This window comes from Hemicordylus capensis, chromosome 4 (genome assembly GCF_027244095.1).
Source record: "Hemicordylus capensis ecotype Gifberg chromosome 4, rHemCap1.1.pri, whole genome shotgun sequence".
NCBI lineage: Eukaryota > Metazoa > Chordata > Lepidosauria > Squamata > Cordylidae > Hemicordylus > Hemicordylus capensis.
The window spans coordinates 94,117,665-94,137,431 of record NC_069660.1 but is presented as its reverse complement, the minus strand read 5'-3'; the positions used below and the strand labels follow the sequence as shown (position 1 = coordinate 94,137,431).

At 42.9% G+C, this 19,767-nt stretch overlaps 1 protein-coding gene across 3 annotated transcripts in view; it reads left to right on the top strand.

Moving 5' to 3' along the window:
* The first annotated feature begins 47 nt into the window (after positions 1–47).
* CC2D1B (coiled-coil and C2 domain containing 1B) overlaps positions 48–19,767 on the top strand; it is a 63,858-nt gene continuing 44,138 nt past the window's right edge. The window contains exons 1-8 of one of the 3 annotated variants that reach the window (XM_053313648.1): positions 48–150; positions 1,400–1,517; positions 5,575–5,707; positions 9,306–9,406; positions 11,458–11,574; positions 12,626–12,754; positions 16,630–16,933; positions 17,246–17,370. In XM_053313648.1, the coding sequence (XP_053169623.1) occupies positions 1,452–1,517; positions 5,575–5,707; positions 9,306–9,406; positions 11,458–11,574; positions 12,626–12,754; positions 16,630–16,933; positions 17,246–17,370 (975 nt within the window). In that variant the 5' untranslated portion in view covers positions 48–150; positions 1,400–1,451. Of the gene's footprint in view, positions 151–194; positions 378–884; positions 1,047–1,399; positions 1,518–5,574; positions 5,708–9,305; positions 9,407–11,457; positions 11,575–12,625; positions 12,755–16,629; positions 16,934–17,245; positions 17,371–19,767 lie in introns of those variants that run through there. The other 2 variants (XM_053313649.1, XM_053313650.1) reach the window with 2 other exon arrangements.

Sequence of the window (19,767 nt, the reverse complement as noted above, 5' to 3'; positions counted from 1 at the left end):
AATAACCAATCTTTTGCGCCTGCGCCCTGCAGGGCAACATCGTGAGTCGGACTCGAAGTAGGCGGGGAAAGCGCGCGCGCGCGCGCGGCTCCCGAGTCCGGGGTCGCGCTTCCTGTCTGTTGTGCTGGAGCCCGTCGGCTGCGGCAGGAGGTGAGCTCGTGCCTTCGGGCGCCGCCCGTGTTGGTTGGCGGGGTAGTAGAATAGGCTAGCCCATGTTCTTCCCCCTTACTGGAATCTGAGCAGGAAGGCAGCTCGTGGGGTCCTTCCCGCTGCTCTGCAGTGGGCGGGTTTGTTGTTAACTGAGCTCGGAGCGTGACCCAGCTCTTCCCTGTCTGTAGTCTTCTCTGGTAGGAGGATTGAATCCAAGGAGGCGGAAGGTAGTCGCTGGCTTGCTGTTGTGCTTGGTCCACGGTTTGACCCAGGACTGTGCTGATTCACACGTGCATGCGCATCATTCAGCTTGTGACTGAACGTGTGAACCGCCGTCACTGAAAAGTGCTGTGTTTGGTGTCAGCTGATATGAAAATTCGCTGAGCGAGGCCCCCTTATGAGACAATGATAATTTGAGGAGGAGAGGAGAAATGTCAGTGCTGACCCACTCTGGGTCTTAGAGGGATAGTGACTCAGGCGAACGATAGTGACTATTGTCTTTTATTTGAATGGCAGGTATAGGGTTTTACTTGAGCTGGGCTGAGCTTCAAAACCTGTTTGTATGTCTCTGCTAAGCCTTGAGACGTGTGAAGTTAAAATAGAATATTTCTCAGCAAGTACAGATGATTTGTTCCCCATTAGAGATTAAGAACCAAGACTTATCAGAACATATGAAACCATCTTTCTACTGAGTCAGACCAGAGAATTTGTTCCCCATTAGAGATTAAGAACCAAGATGTATCAGAACATGTAAAACCATCTTTCTACTGAGTCAGACCATCGGATTCTTAACTGGAGGTGCTAAGATTGTACATGGGTCTTTTATGCATGCAAAGAACATGTTCTACCATTGAACTATGGCCACTCTTCCACCTAATCTAGGATTGGGCTTCCAGGTCAGTAGGACTGACTTGTAGACCATTTTGAGTCCCAGAATGTACCTGTTTGCTAATAACATCATTAATTGTTTTGTGGTAATAATCTGCTACATTGGTTTGTTTCTTTCTGTGTTGGGTAGGGTTGCTCAGGTGATAAAAGTCTGGTCTGCTCAGTTCCCCCTTCAGTAACTCAAGAAGCAACAGTGCTGAGCTGCAACACTTGTGTTATGGCTATAGACACTTAAAGGAACAGGTTGTGATGTCCAGTTGTTGGTGTCTCTTTGATTTAGATTCCACTCAGAGTAGTTTGCATGTTCTAAATAGGAGTGTCTTTAAACTGTTCTTGTCTGTTTTGTTTGGATGTTCTGCAGATAGCTTTTGTAGACTCACTAAAACAACAGTGTTGGATGTTGATGAACCAACATGCTGGGCAGAAGACCCAGGAAAAGTCCTCAGGTGAAGGGTCAAGCAGCTGCAGCAGCAAAGCAGGTGTGTGTGTATATATAAAAAAATAAAAAATCGTCTACCAGCACTCCGTGCATCAGTTGGAATGTTCCAGCCTTAATGTTTCATTTGTTTTACACAACTTTTTGTTATAGTGTTGTGATTCAAAGAAGCTGTAGTTATAAATGTTACATCTTAAAAAAAAATCTGAAATAGTAAGTGGTACCTTCAATAACCCATATTTTAGGTGCATCCTGAATCTACTTACAGATTTTATTCCAGGAAGGCTTGAATTGTACAGGTAGCTCAAGATCCTTCTATCTAGCCCTTCACAATGACAGAAATCCCTAAATTTCAAGCTGCCCTGACAGATGCCCATCCAGATTCTTTTTACAAGAAGACTGTATTCTGCTAGGCGCTTTATCCTTGACATCTTTCCTTTGTGACCTGATGAGTCATTCTCTTATTAGCGTCTTTGGTTCCCATCAGTTTTCTGCCAACTCTTGGATGTTAGCAAGACTTATGCTAATTGAGATGCTCAGTGACTTAGGGAGGAAGCTATTATTGGAAGAAAGCAAGAAAGAGTTGGAATGCTCGGTGATTTACTTTGGTTCTCATAGTCCGTCTCATCATTAACTGAGGATCGGTAAAAGTGCCTGGTTGGTGATTACATCTGCAGTCTGAACAAGTGTCTTCTGTTGAGTGTTACCAATTTAGCACTCTGTAGTGTTTGATACAGTAAATGAATAGGACAGAACAGAAATGAATAGGACAGTGCTTTGAAACAAATGCTCATGGAATACAATCTGGAAGGACCACAATTCTGCCTAGGGCAATTGCCTTCTGTAAAACAGGATCCGCCAACCTCCTGCATATCAGCCTGAGCCATCCAGGGCACTTTGTGCCATGTACAAAGAGCATGTGTTATTTTTAAAAGTCCTGGCAGAACAAATATCTTCATGCAGATGAGTGCTAATGGGAAGGCAAAGCCTCCTGGACTTGCTAGCCAATCTGGCCTTGTAAAAGAAGGGATCTGGAGATCCTAGTGTCTGCAGCATAAAGCAAAAGTGACAAATTTAAAGCAGTTAGAAAACATGGGATGAGAAAAATCTGAGGAATTACGTGAAAGGGTTTTAAAGTTTTGTTTCTGACCATGAAGGAGAATCAAACTGCAAATGTAGGAAATGAATTAAATAGTTTCATAAATCAAATTAAATGAAAATAGGGTAAAGATAGTGAATACAAACTTAAACACACTTAAATTAATGGAGTTAAGACTTGCTTAAATGCTCTTGATTATTGTCAGCAAAGGTAGCTTGTTTTCAGATCAGTGGAATAGAACTACATGGGTTAAGCATTGTCTGTTGCTCATTTTCACTGGCAGGAATGAACTAGTTTCACCTTGTATTTGCCTGAATTTTCATAAAACCTCTACCTTAATAGAAGCACTGTTGTAGTTAAGTGGTAGATGAAATGCACATGATCCCAGGTCCAATTCCTAGCGACTCCAGGTAGGGCTACGAAAAAAGCCTGTCTGAATCTCTGGAGAGCTACTGTCTGTCATTGTAGAGACAGTGCTGACCTAGATGGTCTGATTCAGTGTAAGGAAACTTCTGTTGTTAAGCCTGTTGTGTGTGGTGGTGGTGGTTTTTTAATTTGAGCTTAAAATGTAAAAGTTTAAAAGGATGAAAACAAGCAAAAACATATACAAGGGAAGACCTGCAAATATAAAGGGCCCTCTTGACGCACAAGGTTGGAACCAGGAAAAAATAATTTAGGTAATCAAACTTATTGTATTGTGAAGATATATGCTCGACTTCATAAGTCTACTAGGAGGCTGTATTTGTTGGATGACCTAGTACTATATATTTAAAAAATATTTTCTCTATTTGTATGTATGTGCTATGACGATTCACTCTCCCTTCACTTGTTGCTAGTTGATGTCCAGAAGATTTCATGTTTAGAAAAATGGATTTATATCAGCAGCTCTTAAACCTTTTTTTATTATTTCTTAAGCAAGTTTTGTAGAAATCCAGCACTAATGGAATGAAATGAACTAAAAAAAATTAGCATGTCCGTTGTTTTATAATTCAGTGAAAGTCTGGAATTTCTATCTTGAAAAGTAGAAAAAACTGCCAGAGTTTGTTGGAAGATGGTAATACCCATTTTTTTACAATGTGAGAGGTTTTCCGCACTTTCCAGCAAATTAATGATTTTTTCTGGTCTGGAACTTACCTGTGAAAATAGCATGTTTCTATATTTCATGCTTTGCTCTGGGAGTTTCATGTCAGTGAGTGAGTGAGGCCCAAGCAACTCTAAACATACAGATGTACAGAGTGAGAGTGTGAGTAGAACTTCCTTGTGCACTGATGGTAGGAAATTGGCAACCAAAAAAATTTCCTTTTGTTTACCGTTAACTTTCATGGCCTGTTTATTAGTATTAACAGGGATGATAAAATCACATAGTAGATTGCTTCATGTAATGAGCTGGATTGGGAGAGATGTATTCCAACCTACTGTTATGATTTAAAGAAAGACTAGCTGAACCCGCACAGAGCATCTGTGCGGCAGTACACTCCTCCCCCTTCTGCCCCGGTCTCCTCTCTCCCTTCGGCCCCAGTCTCCTCTCTCCCCCCCCGGCCCCTTCTGCCCTGGTCTCCTCTCTCCCCCCCGGCCCCTTCTGCCCTGGTCTCCTCTCTCCCCCCCGGCCCCTTCTGCCCTGGTCTCCTCTCTCCCCCCCGGCCCCTTCTGCCCTGGTCTCCTCTCTCCCCCCCGGCCCCTTCGGCCCCGGTCTCCTCCCTCCCTCCCCTTCAGCCCCGGTCTCCTCCCTCCCTCCCCTTCGGCCCCGGTCTCCTCCCTCCTTCCCCCCGGCCCCGGTCTCCTCCCTCCCTCCGGCCCCGGCCCCTTCGGCCCCGGTCTCCTCCCTCCCTCCCCCCCGGCCCCTTCGGCCCCGGTCTCCTCCCTCCCTCCCCCCCGGCCCCTTCGGCCCCGGTCTCCTCCCTCCCTCCCCTCCGGCCCCTTCGGCCCCGGTCTCCTCCCTCCTCCCCCCCGGCCCCTTCGGCCCCGGTCTCCTCCCTCCCTCCCCCCCGGCCCCTTCGGCCCCGGTCTCCTCCCTCCCTCCCCCCGGTCCCTTCTGCCCCGGTCTCCTCTGCTGTCTCACCAACGCTGCCATTATTTATCTCCCGCCTGCACCACTCCCGTCGGGTGGCTTGAGGGCTGATGCCTGGTGTCTCGCTGCCTTCGATGCCGTTCTCTCCCAAGGCAATGGGTCCGGTTTCCTCCTTTCTTCCTCCTTCCCCCTGACTCTGCCGATTCCCCTTCAATTCTTCTTATTACTCCTCTCTCCCGCCTGCCTCCTTGGCTGCCGTTCCCTCCCAAGGCAATGATTGGAACTTGTTTATATCCAGCAGGCATACAGATGCATCATCACATCCCCTCGTAGTTCCCTACTCAGTCGGCCCTAAGAGAATTAAATATATAGATTCTTCCATAAAAGTAATATATGTAAAAGCCTTCAGTGTTCAGGAATTAGAGTTTTTCTCTCATTGTTTCCTGTCACTGTTCTCCAGCATAAACTTATGTTGCCCATAATTTACCCATACCTCTCCTTGCTGTTACTCTGTTCTTTGTAAAAAGTTTTTTTAAAAGTTTTTTAAAAATTAAAGAGAGTATTTCAGTTGATAACACTTATATAGAATATGCACATTTACATATATAAAGTTGTATAGCTCATTCTAAGCAAAATCTTTATTTACTCTTAATTGTGTTTTGTCTGTTTTACTATGATACCGATTTTCCTTGCAATTACAAATACTTAGCTGAACATTTCCTGGCTTGACGAATTAAACAATGTTTAAAATGTGCTTTTTTGTGAGGGACGAAGAGGGGGCAGAATCTTTAATATTGGTAAAATATAAGCTTAATTTAAAATGCACAATTAAGGCAGAGCAGAGTTTAAAGCATTGGACCAGAGCAAACAAAACCTGTCTTGACATTTGAATATGTAGTGTGTGGCTGCTATGTATCCATGTATATAACATGGATGCTCTGGCAGTTGGTAAAAGTCTCCTGTTCTCTGAATTGACTTCTCTCCTGGCATCAGCTGGGACTTTTTGTAGACCTCAATCCTGAAGAGATGATGCTAGATATGGAGGATGATGCAGACCTAGAAGCAGAGCTGGCTGCTATCACTGGAGAGAAAATGTCTGCTGGGAAAACAAAACCTAAAGGAAAATGTAAGTTTGTGTGCTTCAAAAGGTGAATTGTTTAATTTAAAAGGACATTAGTTTGGAAGTTGTCTTTGGTTTGAACTTTTTGCTTTTGCTTTGCAACTGAAGCTGAAAGCAGACTAGTCCAGACTGAAAGTAAAACTAATCTTAGGACATTTTATGTATTTATATCTATGTAAACCACTTTGGGAGCTTTTATTGAAAAGCGGTATATAAATATTCGTTGAAAATTGTAGCGGATTAAAGGCTTTGTCTCGGAGCTAGCTCACGTGAGGGAAAGAAAATGCCGAGTCATCCCTGCTGAGCTGCCTGGGTGGGCTTCTCATAAAACCTTTCTATATTTCTGGTAGATTTAAGATGCGGTCACCAAGCACCCTAAAGCTTGCAGAGAACCAGACCAGTGGACTGGGTACTTTAATCCAAGGTCCTTCTGTAACTGGCTATTGGGCAAATAAAAAAAACAACCCATCCACGTGTATCCCTATATGGAATGAGAAAATCTGATAGCTGCTGAGTGCTTGAGGATGCTTAGGCTTGTAAAAAGAAAAGAACACCCCACCCCCAGTTTTATTCAGTTATTACAGACTGCTTCCATCTGAGGCTTTTAGTTTTAGATATATTCAAAAATACTTAGTAGGTTACAAAAATAGGTTGTCTTAGGCTTCAGTTTTAGATTGCATTTAGGCATGCTTAGATGTTTACAGAGTCTTTTGCAATGCCCTAGGTGGGTTAGGCGTAGGCTAGCATTTATTTACGTTGCAGCTAAACAATACTAGAACAGTACCAGGGATATACAGAGCACACACAAAGAAATATAAGTTTCTAATGCAAAGTCTGACTAAACAAACTTTTCTCTACATTAATCTTCCCAAAGCCAAAGCCCAGGCTTCCTTTCCTTGAATTCACCAAACTTCTGTTGAGAATCAAGTCCCTACAGTTCTATCTTCCAAGAGCTGCAGTCATCCTGTTGCAGCAGACTCCATTGCCCCATGTCTCCTTGCTCCTCCAGCACAGAACATCTTTTCTTGTTCCCAGAATTCCCAGCAACAGCTCTTTAGGTCCTCTCCCCCATGCCTGGTGGACTTATTGGGCGATCTCTGTAGGTCACCAGCCTGTCAGTCAAGACAAGGGTTCACTTCCAGTTAACTCTTTAGAGGGAGGAGAGACTGGTCACTACAAAAATGATCTCAAAGGAAGTGTATATGTGTTACTGTGACCGTTCAAACTTGGAGCTGGCCAGCAATTCTCCAGAACCTGTTTGCAATTTTGTATCTTCATAGTCACACATAAGATCCCAAGAAGGGTTTTATGGCCTGTTAGATGATTTAATTATTGCACACCCATTTTTGTGCTGTGAGATATGGAGACCTTGGGGTTTTATAACTCTTTCCCTGCCTGCCTGCCTTCAGATGCCTCTTTTGATTGCAGTGGTGGCAGGATCAGACAGGCTTAAATAGATGTGGAAGGTACAGCAACAAATGTTGAATTGAGCACTAGGAGTCAAATAGAGCAGTTGAGAGGGAAGATTGGACAGATGGCAAAACATTATGGGGGAGGATATAATACAAAAGTAGGAGGGGGTTAGCTATATATACACGTTTTAAGGCTTATGACTGAGAGTTTACGAAGATGATAGGAGTTGGCTGGCATTAAAATGATTTAATAGTTCAACAGAGCCGTTGGTCTAGGCATAGGTGGTTGAAGTTGAAACTCAACTTATCTCTGCTCAGCCAGAGGTAGTTTCCGTTCCTTACTGATTTGCATCCCCCATCTGTAAAACAAGAATAAGATCAGTACCTCTCAGTTTTGTTGTGATGAAATAATTCTGTATCTTAAGGCATGCAGTCACCTTCAAATGATGTACTACTGTCCCTGTCCCACATGGGGCAGAAGGTTAAGTTAAGAAGGACAAAGGAGTTCCTCAGACAAGATATGACGGTAGTACCTGGAAATAGTCCTCCCCAAATTGCACTTTGTCATATCCAAAATGGATACATCTCTGGATACAGGTTTTACTTTTGCTGTGCTGGTTCACTGTGTCACGCAATATGGATGGAACACATGGCTGAAAATTTTCTGATGTAGCCTCACCCACTTTCAAGAACAACACTCTGCCAAAGATGTGCAGTATGGTAGTGGCAAGAATCCATCTGGGTTACCATGGTACATCCTTAGTTCACATTCTGGTCATAGGCAGACATGGGACCGTTTCCAGGGAGGGCAAGGCAAGCCTTCAGGCCCCTACCTCCACCCCTTTCCCAATCCTCCGAAAGGGGGCACCTCCGCCCCTTTCCCAATCCTCCGCTGTCAGTGCTGAATGAAGTGCTGACTGCTGGGGATCAAGAAAGGGGCAGAGGTGCCCCTCTTCCCAATACTGGCCATGCCCCCTGCATCGACATCAGATGTAGGAAGGCGTGGCCAGTATCAGGAAAGGGGACAGTTCTGTGAGGCAGAGAAAAACACTATGCGTCAGTGCTGAATGGAGCACTGACTGCCAAGGAACTGACTGGACCCAGCGGGGCAACTTCCCCCTTGCCCCCGTGGGCTCCCATGATTCTAGGTAGTGATGACAGTTTATCGGGAAAATTTATGTTACTAAGTTGTAGAAAAATTCTTCTGTGTCTTAGCGTCCTTTTCCAGGCTTGTAATATCTATATAATTAATTCTCGTAGCCGGCATGCGTGTCCAGGATTTGGCAGCGGAACTCTCGCAACACACTGCGAAAGTTCCAGCGAGAGGCTGGCGGAGTGGAAGAGAGGGAGAAGAAAGTGCTGGTGCTGGCCGGCCGGTGGGCGGGCAGGTGGAGGGGAGGAGAGAAAAGCAGCGGCGGTAGGTGGGCTGGTGGGCGGGTGAGAAAAGCAGTGGTGGGCTGGCAAGAGAGAAAAGTGACGGCGGCGGGCGAGCGAGAGAAAAGCAGTGGAGTGGGGGGAGAGAAAGGCAGCGGTGGCGGGAGGAGAAAGAAACGACGGCCTGAAAAAAACCCTTCTTGGCTGCCCGAGTGGTGAGGCTCTGTGTGGGGAGGGAACGGGAGGGGAGGAGGGCTAGAGAGCACGGGGCTGGAGGGAAGGGGAAGAGAGGAGAGACTGCAGGAGGACGAAGAGGGAAGGGGAAACTGCCGGCCCCAAAGTGCTGCACAGATGCTCTGTGCGGGGTCAGCTAGTTAAACATAAAGCGTTTGTGTGTGTGGTGTGTGTGTGTATACACACACACACACACACACACATATGTATAGGGAGGATATTTACTTTATGCCTTTTTGTGAATAGAGGGAACCTGTGGGAAGGATTTGGGGGTCTTGTTTGGTTTACTAAATATATGTTTGGTTTGGAAGCCAGATTTATCTCCTGAGTGAATTGATTCATCTTCACATTCTGCAGTATTCTAGGATTGATATAGACAGAAGGCAGAGGATGACCAAGAGAGAAGTAAAGGGCGATGGCCATGATGAAAATCTCTTTGGTGCTGCCCAGATATGACACTATTGCCAAGGCCAAGAAGAGAATTTAATGGCTTTATCTAACCATTTCCCAAAAGCTTAAAACTTACACCCAGTGATTTCTTGCCTGAATCTCAGGGTTTTCATCCTTTTGATTGTGTTCTGCAGCTCCTCTGCCTATGGATCATATTGAAAAGATGGCTGCAGAGTGCATGAAGGATCTGAATGAGGAAGATGACGATGGTCTGGAGGAAGATCCTGATCTTCTGGTATATATATATATATATATATATGGAACTCTGTTAAGAGGTTATTTTTCTTGTGTGAAGAAAGACCCATCTCCACCTTAGAGAAGATGCAGTATGGTAGTACTCCACAATCTGAAGGGCCTTAGAACACTGACAGGGAGATGCAAACCGTTCTGCACGCCTTATTGATAATAAGCTATAAACATCAAGGCTCAGGACTTCCCAAAGTGTGGGCTTGGAAAGGGAAGTGTGGGGTCTCTGTCCTTGAACAGCTGCTGGCCCTGTTCACTTGGGCTGGAGCTAGTGTGGAGAAAGGGAGTATACAGCTGCCATGGCAGAAGAAGTGGCGGGTGGGGTGGGGAGTGAAGAAACGGTAACATTCATAAGTTTGGGATGTTGCTTCAAGTGTAATAAGTTTAGATGTGGTTTCATAATGTTTGAGGGGAAAGTGGGATGTGGCAGTACAACAGATGGATGTCATAAGCTTAGGCCTTGCTTGCTCTAGGAAGTAAGCTTTACTAGACATTTGCATGGGGGAAATGAAGCTAAAATGTTACTAGCAATATTTATCTTTACTTGCTTTTAGAACTCTTTTGCTCACTAAAGGGAAGTGTGCTTATGGCTTGTTATCCTTACTTTTAACAATTTTTTCATATTTGTTGAGACAAGGTTTGTGTTTAAGGCTTAGAGGGAGACAATAATGAAATCAATATAATGGCATCTTCACTGAAAGTCTGACACAGAAGTGGCGCTGAGTCTCCTGAAATTATTGTGGTTCTGCCACGTGCAATTTTTTTTTTTTTTAGTTTCTAAATTGGGAGTTGAATCCTGCCAGGACAACCGATATGTAAAAACTTGGATGGATCCAAGTTATGCGAGTTATGAACAGTTATGCAGTGATAGGTTCCATTGACTTCATTGGGACATAACTGTGCAATTGTGTGCAAGATTACAGCCTTTCTTTTCTTTACAGGCTGTGAACTTCCTCATATAGAAGTGTCTTTGCCTCCAGAACCACACTAATTATTGGTTGTCTGAGGAATGCCTTAGAGGCCCTCAAACGATGAGCTTCGTATTTTGTTCAAGGTTCAAAATCCAAAAAAATTAATAAACAGTGCAGTTCTCAGATTCCTAAAAGCCATATGCCACTTTTCCATTTGAAATTACTTTACTGCTAATACAAATTAGTTATAGTGTGGTAGTTACATGAGTAACATGTAGGTTTGTTATAGAGGAACTGCTTTACAGGAGGAGAGCTAGTCTACTGGAGGAAAGCTGGTCTTGTGGTAGCAAGCATGACTTGTCCCCTTAGCTAAGCAGGATTCACCCTGGTTGCATATGAAAGGGAGACTAGAAGTGTGAGCACTGTAAGATATTCCCCTCAGGGGATGGAGCTGCTCTGGGAAGAGCAGAAGGTTCCAAGTTCCCTCCCTGGCATCTCCAAGATAGGTCTGAGAGAGATTAGGAACATAGGAAGCTGCCATATACTGAGTCAGTACCATCTCAGTATTGTCTTCACAGACTGGCAACAGGTTCTCCAAGGTTGCTGGCAGGAATCTCTCTCAGCCCTATCTTGGAGAAGCCAGAGAGGGAACTTGAAACCTTCTGCTCTTCCCAGAGCGGCTCCATCCCCTGAGGGGAATATCTGACAGTGCTCATACATGCAGTCTCCCATTCATATGCAACCAGGGCAGACCCTGCTTAGCTATGGGGACAAGTCATGCTTGCTACCACAAGACCAACTCTCCTTTCTTCCTGCCCGCAACCTTGGAGAAGCTGCTGTCAGTCTGTGTAGACAATACTGAGCTAGGTGCACTAATGTTTTGACTCAGTGTATAGCAGCTTCCTATGTTCTTATGCAAGGTAATTCTTCTGTCATCCTTGTACAACACTGGATTAAAAAAAATATCCTTTGGAATTCCACAAGAAAAGTGCTCTGCAATTCTAAATAAGAGATTTCAGAGCCTCATCTTTGGATGTTCAGTGCGTTAAGGATCCTGCAGCTCATTTTAAAAGTATTTCAAATAGAAGTAACTGTTTTGCAATGACCATTGCGCTGGTTCTTGTTCTAGGCGGAGTTGCAGGAGGTCCTTGGAGATGAAGATGGAGGAGAAAGCAGTGATCATGAGAAAGAAATAATGGAGGTGTTGCCTGAAGCCACAGAGCAGGATGCTGAAAAACAGACACAGGTAGGTAAACGTTTTGGTATTGAGCCTGGCAAACTGAATGTTAAGCAATTTAAAGGCTATCAAATCCATCCCAAGTCCTTTAGTGTTTTCTTTACACTATCTAAAAGATTTCTGCCTTCTGTTCTGCAACATAGAACTTTGTTTTGCTTTTGTTCTGCGAATGAATTTGGAGATTGATTTACCATTTTGAAAATGAGAAAATAATAAAGGCAAGACCCCTTCCTTGCTGTTTTAATAAAGCATCTTTGTGTATGTATAATGTAGGCAAAGGCTTCCTCTTTGCACCTCTCTCACTGAGCACAGTCTCCTGTACTTTCCCTACATGCATTTGATGCTCAGTGCTACATGTGGTGATGGTACAGGCATGTGTTTTGCTCATTCTTCTTTGTTGGTTCTGTCTGCTTAGAAATGTATGCCTTTGGAATAGATTCTGAGTGTCTCCCGTATCTTTCCTGTTTAACTGACAGGGTCAGGATTGATGAGCAACACTACCAATATGTAGTTATGTTGGCAGCTTCTTGGCAGAGTGTTGTGTAGGTGGCTGGATTCCAACAGCTTCCCCTGTATCTTGAGTAGGGCATTTGCCTGCTGACTTTTCATCTCAAGATGGAAGGAGATAATTTTGTAAGCAGATGTGGTGAGGAAAATTGAACACGTATGTCAGAGGAGCAAGAACCTTTTTAAATACACCAGCGTAACTGTGCAGCCTTTGCTTGCAGTGACTAAGAATGTCTGACTGTTTTTCCCCCTCAGCTCCTTCATTGACCAAATATCTTCCTTTGCCCTGTGGCTGTAAAGTTTCCTAAGGTACTCCACCCACCTCTCTGTTACTACTTTGACAGGAAGCCGAGAGGTGGGCCCATGGAATGTTTGCAGAAGAACAAGCACCCTTCTGTTCAAGAGAGCCTTCCTGTTCAATCTCTATGTCTTTCCTATGTGTGCATGTTCAAGAGAGCAATCTTATACTAATAACTGGATGTCATACTAGAGTGTGGTTCTGTAGAGTAACATTCTTTTTTCTTTTCTCCTTTCTATTTTGTATTTCTTTAAGATGTCTTCTGTTTGCAGTGGACTGCAAAAAACAATAGAAGAAAGAATATCAAACTATAAGGCAGCAATACTGAATGCCAAGGAGGCAGGCGAGGGTGCCAAAGTACGGCGATATGAGCGGGGCCTCAAGGTATGTTGGATTCATTGACCATAGGCTTCTGTCCTTCGCTAGAGGAGGAAACATTCAAGCAGGCTAGAAGTATCACCCAGTGATTCACTCTGTGCAGAAAAAGATCAAAGAGATGGTTTTTCTTCACTTTCATTTTCAGTTTAATTGATGATTATCTTGCCTTTAAAAAAATATTGTAAACAGAATTGTCTAGGATAAATTAAGTATCACCATTAAAGTTTATTTTGTATGAAATAATGTGGGAAATTTGGTTTGGATTTTTGTAGGTGGAAATTTTAGCTAAGATTATTTTGCTTTATGTCGGGTTTCCTCAGTGTAATCATTGTAGCATTCATTGCAGAGCAACAGTTCATTCAGATTTAGCTTTATTTGACATAACTAGGTACACGAAGCAAAAACACTGTGTAAATTAAAGTTGGCTTTTAACATTCGACTGAATTTACCTGAATCCAAGGCTAGATTTTTCCAAAGTTTTTTGATGTTAGAGATCGGGGCTGTCTTAAATTCAGAGTCTTCTTCTGTTCAGGTTACTATGGTAGTTTGTAAGGTAGCTGCTATAAGGCAATATATTTTATGGTAGGTAAGTGAATGTTTGCAAAAAGTGTAGTGAATTCAGATTTAAGCGTGCATCAGCAATGATGTCTCTTGTTCCCCAGCCCTTTCTGAAACCAGCTTGAACATCTGGCATTTCCCTTCCTACATAGGGCTCTAATCTGCATTGGATGATCCTGAGCATTATTTTGCTAGCATGTGAAAGAAATTGTGTGATAATTTGCGCAATCCGTTAAGTCTCCTTTCTTTGGTCTGGGTATGTAGACTGACGTCTTCCAATCTGATGGCCACTGTGTCATTTTCCAAATTTCCTGGCATAGTTTGGTTAGAGTCTTGACTGATTCTTCTTCTGTTGCCTGCCATATTTCTGTAGAGTATGGAAGCTGACATCCCTGCTGCACAGATTTTCAGTATACTCCTTCCATCTTTGTTTGATCTTCTCTGAATCAGTTACTATCTGTCCTTTGGCATCCCTTAACATACCAATCCGAGGTTGGAACCTCCTTCTGAGTTCAGAGATCTTTTGGAAAACTTTCCTTGTTTCCAGTTCAGCTTACCATCATACTAATCCTTTTCTCTGGAATTGTCGTCATTTATTCATTTGCTTTTTATGGAGAATCCAGTAGACTTCATTGCTAAATCACTGTATTCCAGTGTTCTTTCTCTGACTTCCCTTCAGACCTGATTTGTGACAATTTTTTATTTTTGCAATAGAACACAATTGCAGTGCTGCCTTTTGAAGTGTGGAGAGTCAAAGCACTATTGAAGTGTTTTAAGGGCTACTGGGTATTTAATCAAAGTTTCCTGTTCACAGGTTCAGCCTATTTTATTGCTTCCTGTTCAGTGCTGGTGGAGGACTAGAGATGAGTTGCACCTTTCCATCTAATTGCAGAATTCCCCTTTTTTGGTAGCTTAGTCTTTTGACTGATCTCACCACGCTGAAAAACAGTGTCATTCCTAAGAGCATTTATTTATTTTTAAAGTTTTTAAAAGCAAGGGACGGCCTATTGGCCAAAAGCTTGGATAAAAAGGGCAGTCTTCACTTTCCTCCTAAAGGTAGGGAGAGAGGGAGTATGGTGCGGTGTGAGCTGTCAAGCATCCTGTAGAGCTCTTTGCAAGCAGCCATTCATATGTAACTTATTGATTTATTTATTTAAAGTATTTATACCCTGTCCCTCCAGTATACTACTGCTTGGGGTGGCTCACAACATTAATAAAAAGATACAATGTAAAATAAAAACTAATAAAGTTAACCAAATTTAAATTCAACAAGTTAAAAACCACATTTAAAATTGTGTGTTTTAAAAAGTTCAAAATTAAAAGTTATTTTAATAGCTAAAAACTAAGAACTATAAAAACTAAATAACCTACCAGATATAAACAGAAACATGAAACATTAAAAAGCCTCTTTAAAAAGATGTTTTCAATTGTTTGTTTTTTTAAACACTGAGGGAGGGAGCATGGTGAGGCTCTTCGGGAAGGGCATTCCAAAGCTGAGGGGCCTCAACCGAAAAGACCCTGTCTGTTGTCCCTGCCAACTGGATCTCTGTTTGTGGCAAGGCCATGAGCAGGGCCTGAGATGTTGCGTGGAGGGCCCTGGCAGGTTTGTATGGGCAGATGTGGTCCAACAGGTACCAGAGGCGTATCTATAGGGGGCAGGGGGGCACGTGCCCCGGGCGCCACTTGAAGGGGGGGCGCAATTTCTTAAAATTAAATAATTTTTTAAAAATGGCCACCAAAAACAAAATGGCCACTGGGCATGTTCAAATGGCCTCTGTGAGGCCCTAGGGCATGCCACGCCTCACAGAGGCCATTTGAGCATGCACAGTGGGCCATTATGTTTTCAGTGGCCATTTTTTAAAAAAAAAATTTAAAAAATGACCACCGCACATGCTCAAATGGTGCCTGTGAGGCCCTAGAGGCCAGTGGGAGGAGGGGGAAACTTTGCAGACCCCCCACAGCCTTTAAGATGTCCCCCGAAGAGGCTACAGGTTTTTTAAAAAAATTAATATAATATTTCACTGTACACATATTCAGATTGGCACTATGTACAGAGAATAAGGGCTTGTGAATACTGAGCTGAAGTTTATGAGCTAAGATTGTATCCATTTGCTCTTACTTTGCTTCTTGTGATAAGTGAGTTAAATGTGATGTCTTAATAATATGGCTATTAATGGTCAGTTTGTCTTTGAATCAATGTGAAATCCTTAGTATTAAGGCCCACTGGGAGTTTCTTGCTCTTTCTCTCATTTTTACTGTCTTTCTGAAAGACTAGAATATATTCCAAGCAGTGATACAGTTTACTCTGCATATCATTTAATTATTTTCAGAGTATCTGGGAAAAGTCAAATTCTCCATTTATTTTTAAAACTTATGTAATCGTGATGCTACAATGCATAGCAGAGAATTAGACAGGCACTTCTTTTAGTTCCAAGTGTTCCAAGTACAACTCCGCATAATATTTGGGGATTTCATGAGCCCCAGCATACTGAAATTTGTCGTTTTCCAGCATTTTAACCTGAGCTATCCAAACAAATTAATGATAGCCCCACAATTTGGATAGTTTTAAAAAATAAATCTGAAGTGGTAGATAGGAGCTTGACCACATGTATGATATTGGTAATTTTTGTAATTTTTTTACATTTTTAAAATAAAAGTTTTCTGAAACATGTGTGTCAGTCAGATGTATGTTGGGGGGGTGGCGGGGTGTGTGTGTGTGCGGCGGGGGGGCGCAATTTCAGTGCTTGCCCTGGGTGCCGTTTTCCCTAGTTATGCCACTGACAGGTACCCTTTAAGGCATCAACTGTTGATGGTGTTCTACTTGAAAATGCAACTCGGCATATTAATGTATGTTTTGGTGCACTTCTGATCGTTTCAGCTTGAAAGCTGCCAGATAAAATGTGTCCTTAACTGATGCCCTAAGTTGGTGGTGCGTGATTTTGAGCTTATTTAAGAGTTGTGGATTTCAGCAATGTGTGTAACTTCATTCTTGATCAGTTAACAGAATTTTATGTAAGAACTAGATAGTTCAAGAGATCTGCTTTTTAAAAATAATATCTGGAGTGATTATAAGAATGTCTTTGCGGGCAGCCATTTTCTGGTGTGCCTGACTAGTTTGTCTTCTATACTGTAAAAGTAGGTTTGCTCCAGGTCAATTTTCCTTTCATTTTGTTGAAAGGAAAATGTCTGCTTCTGCTGTTTCCTCTCTGTGTTGTGCCATAAGTTTCCACTGTAAGAAAATGAATGAAGGGTTATGATTGGGATGTTCATATATGGGTGAGTGCTCCATTTTCCAGGTGACATTGTCCCTCAATCACTACTAGACTCTGGAAACCATGCTAGCTGCAGTGAAGAAAGGCAAGAAAGTGAATGAGGAAGAAATGCCACCTCCTGTAGCATCAGGGAAGAATCCTGCAGCCACAACACAAACCATGAATGACTTGTCTGGGAACTCAGTTGATCAAGACCAAGGAACAGTACCGGAGGTGGAAGAGAACAACAAAGGCTCATCTACAGAATGTGAATTAAAGGACCCCTGTGATACTGAGCAGCCTGAAAGTGCTACTGCTCTCCAGGGCCAGGATACGGACACGGGTGTTTTGGAAGCAAGTACTGCTTTTGAAGCCAGTAAGTAGGTCTGGTGTTGTCCTTTCCCATGCAACATCTCTATTCTGGATCAGTGTTCCTTCTAACAGGGATTCCCAGATGTTGTTGACCACAACTCCCATAATCCCCAAGCAATAGTCATTGCACTTGGGGATTCTGGGAGTTGTAGTCAACAACATCTGGGCATCCCTGTTAGAGGGAACACTGTTCTGGATATGTGTGAAAATGAACCCCTTGCTCTTCTAGGGGGTTGTGGGAGGCAGATTGTTGTTCTTCATGATGTTTCATGTAGGTTTGTTAAGTTTTATCAGCTGGCTTTATTGTCTTGTTCAGATTCTGATAACTCTGGTACACGGGCATTGCTTGTGACAAGAGAGAAGGAGTATAAATTAGCAGCCCTGAAAGCCAAACAGGAAGGTAATCTTGAGAAGGCAAAAGAATACATGAGGACTGGAAAGGTAATACTTTCTTACCAAGTCGAGGCAACTTTCTGCAAACTAATTTTTGTTAGGAATTTTAAGTTCCAATAATATTTCATCTTCTGAGGGTGAGTTTAAGAACTATTTTTTATGTTACTTGCACCTTGGGGATTGGTACTCCTGTGGTGAATTTCCTACCTCCAGCCATATCATGAAATTGCACATGCCACATGAGTTGGGGCCATCACTTCATGAGCTTCCCAGCCTCTGCTGGTAGCTGCCAGTGACTTGGTTCAGGGTTGGGGAAACCTACATAACTCTGCAGTAAGTTCTGCTTCATGAAAAAAGGTGAGATTAGGAAACTTGACATGGGAATACTAATGCCAATGGTGAAAATAAGATATAGTCCTGCTTTACAGTGGTTGACTTCTTTCCTAAAAAGAGAGTTATTCTCTACCTAAGAATATGGAAACAGGCAAGCTTTAGATAATGGTTGAATGAAAATGGATGAAAATATCCTGAGAACCCCAGATATGCTGCCTTGAGTTCCAGCATGGAAGAAGGATGGAATATAAATACAGAGCAGCATCCAGACTTAATGGCTAAACACCACTGAAATCCATGAAAAAAGTTATTGATGACTATTTTAAGTCTCATTAATTTCAGTGGAACATAATCATGACTAACTTACTGTGGGTGGTATTCATAATAAATATAAAATACACATTCTGTGACCAGATAAACCCAATTACGCAATCAGAATAATTGATTCAAATGAGAAAATGGCTAAATTGACTTTATTTGTTGATAAAGGGCCTTTTTAGTGGTGGCACTACAATTGTGAAATTTCCTCTCCCAGAAAATCAAGATTGGCTCCCTCTCTTCAGTTTTTGGAAAACATTTGAGACTGTTCTCTTCTAACGCATTACAGTTTTTCTTTACCGCTGCAAAGGCTAAAAACATGAGTATGTTTTGTTATAAACTAAAATACATTTTTATGATTTTGAAAATGCTTCCAGGTTCTGTACTAGGATGAACTATCCTGTCAGTCAGGTTGAAATTAAGGTCATTCATATCTCTAGACTTTTTGACAATCTATTATATATTTTGAAGGATTTGGTTGGTTGCTTTATGTGAAATAAAGTCGTACTTCCCAATGACCTACAGATACCAAATTGTGCATGAGCAATCCTGCCACTTAAATTAGCTGAACTACTATTTACACTGGTATACAGTGGGTATAGGAAAGAATCACCCCCTTTGATAGACCTTAAATTCTGGTTCCCTTACATCCTGAAATGAAAACACAAAGAAAATTCCCTTCACCAGCTGTACTTATCCAATGCAACCTATAACATCCAACTGAAAAACATCACAATTACAGTCCAGAAAAAGTGTCAGAAATAAAAAACAAGAATTACTGAGATTGAAAAAGGATCACCCCCCCCATGTCAATATTTTGTTGAACCACCTTTTGCTTTAATAACAGCCTTGAGTCTGTTGGGATACTTCTCTGTCAACCTTGCACATCTAGACGGAGCAATATTTGCCCACTCCTCCATACAGAACTGTTCAAGTTCGGTCACATTGGATGGTAGGTGTTGGTGGACTGCTATCTTCAAATCTCTCCACAGATTTTCTATGGGATTTAGGTCTGGGCTCTGACTGGGCCACATGAGGACGTTCACTTTTTTCTCCTTCAGCCACTGTGTGGTCAATTTTGCTGTGTGCTTCGGATCGTTGTCATGTTGAAAGGTGAATCTTCTGCCCATCCTCAACTGTCTGGCAGGGGTAGCAGGTTTTCTTCCAGAATCTGACGGTATTTGGCCCCATCCATTTTTCCTTCTACCCTAACGAGAGCCCCAGTCCCTGAGGCAGAGAAACACCCCCACAACAGGATGCTGCCACCTCCATGCTTCACTGTAGGTATGGTGTGTTGTGGATGGTGAGCTGCATTGGATTTACGCCAGGTGTACTGTTTGGTGTTGAGGCCAAATAGTTCAATCTTGGTCTCATCTGACCATAAGACCTTTTTCCATTTGGCATCAGAATCTTCAAGGTGCCTTCTGGCAAAGCTCAAACGAGCTTTAATGTGGCCTTTCTTGAGAAGTGGCTTTCTCCTTGCGACCCTCCCGAACAAGCCACATCTGTGGAGCGCTCGTGAAATTGTTGTCACATGCACAGAACAACCACTCTTTGCCATGAAGTCCTTTAACTCCTTCAGAGTGGCCATTGGCCTCTTGATAACCTCTTTTACCAGTTTCCTCCTTGCTCTTCCATCCAGTTTGGAGGGCCGACCGGATCCAGGGAGGATAGCAGTCCACCAACACCTACCATCCAATGTGACCGAACTTGAACAGTTCTGTATGGAGGAGTGGGCAAATATTGCTCCGTCTAGATGTGCAAGGTTGATAGAGAAGTATCCCAACAGACTCA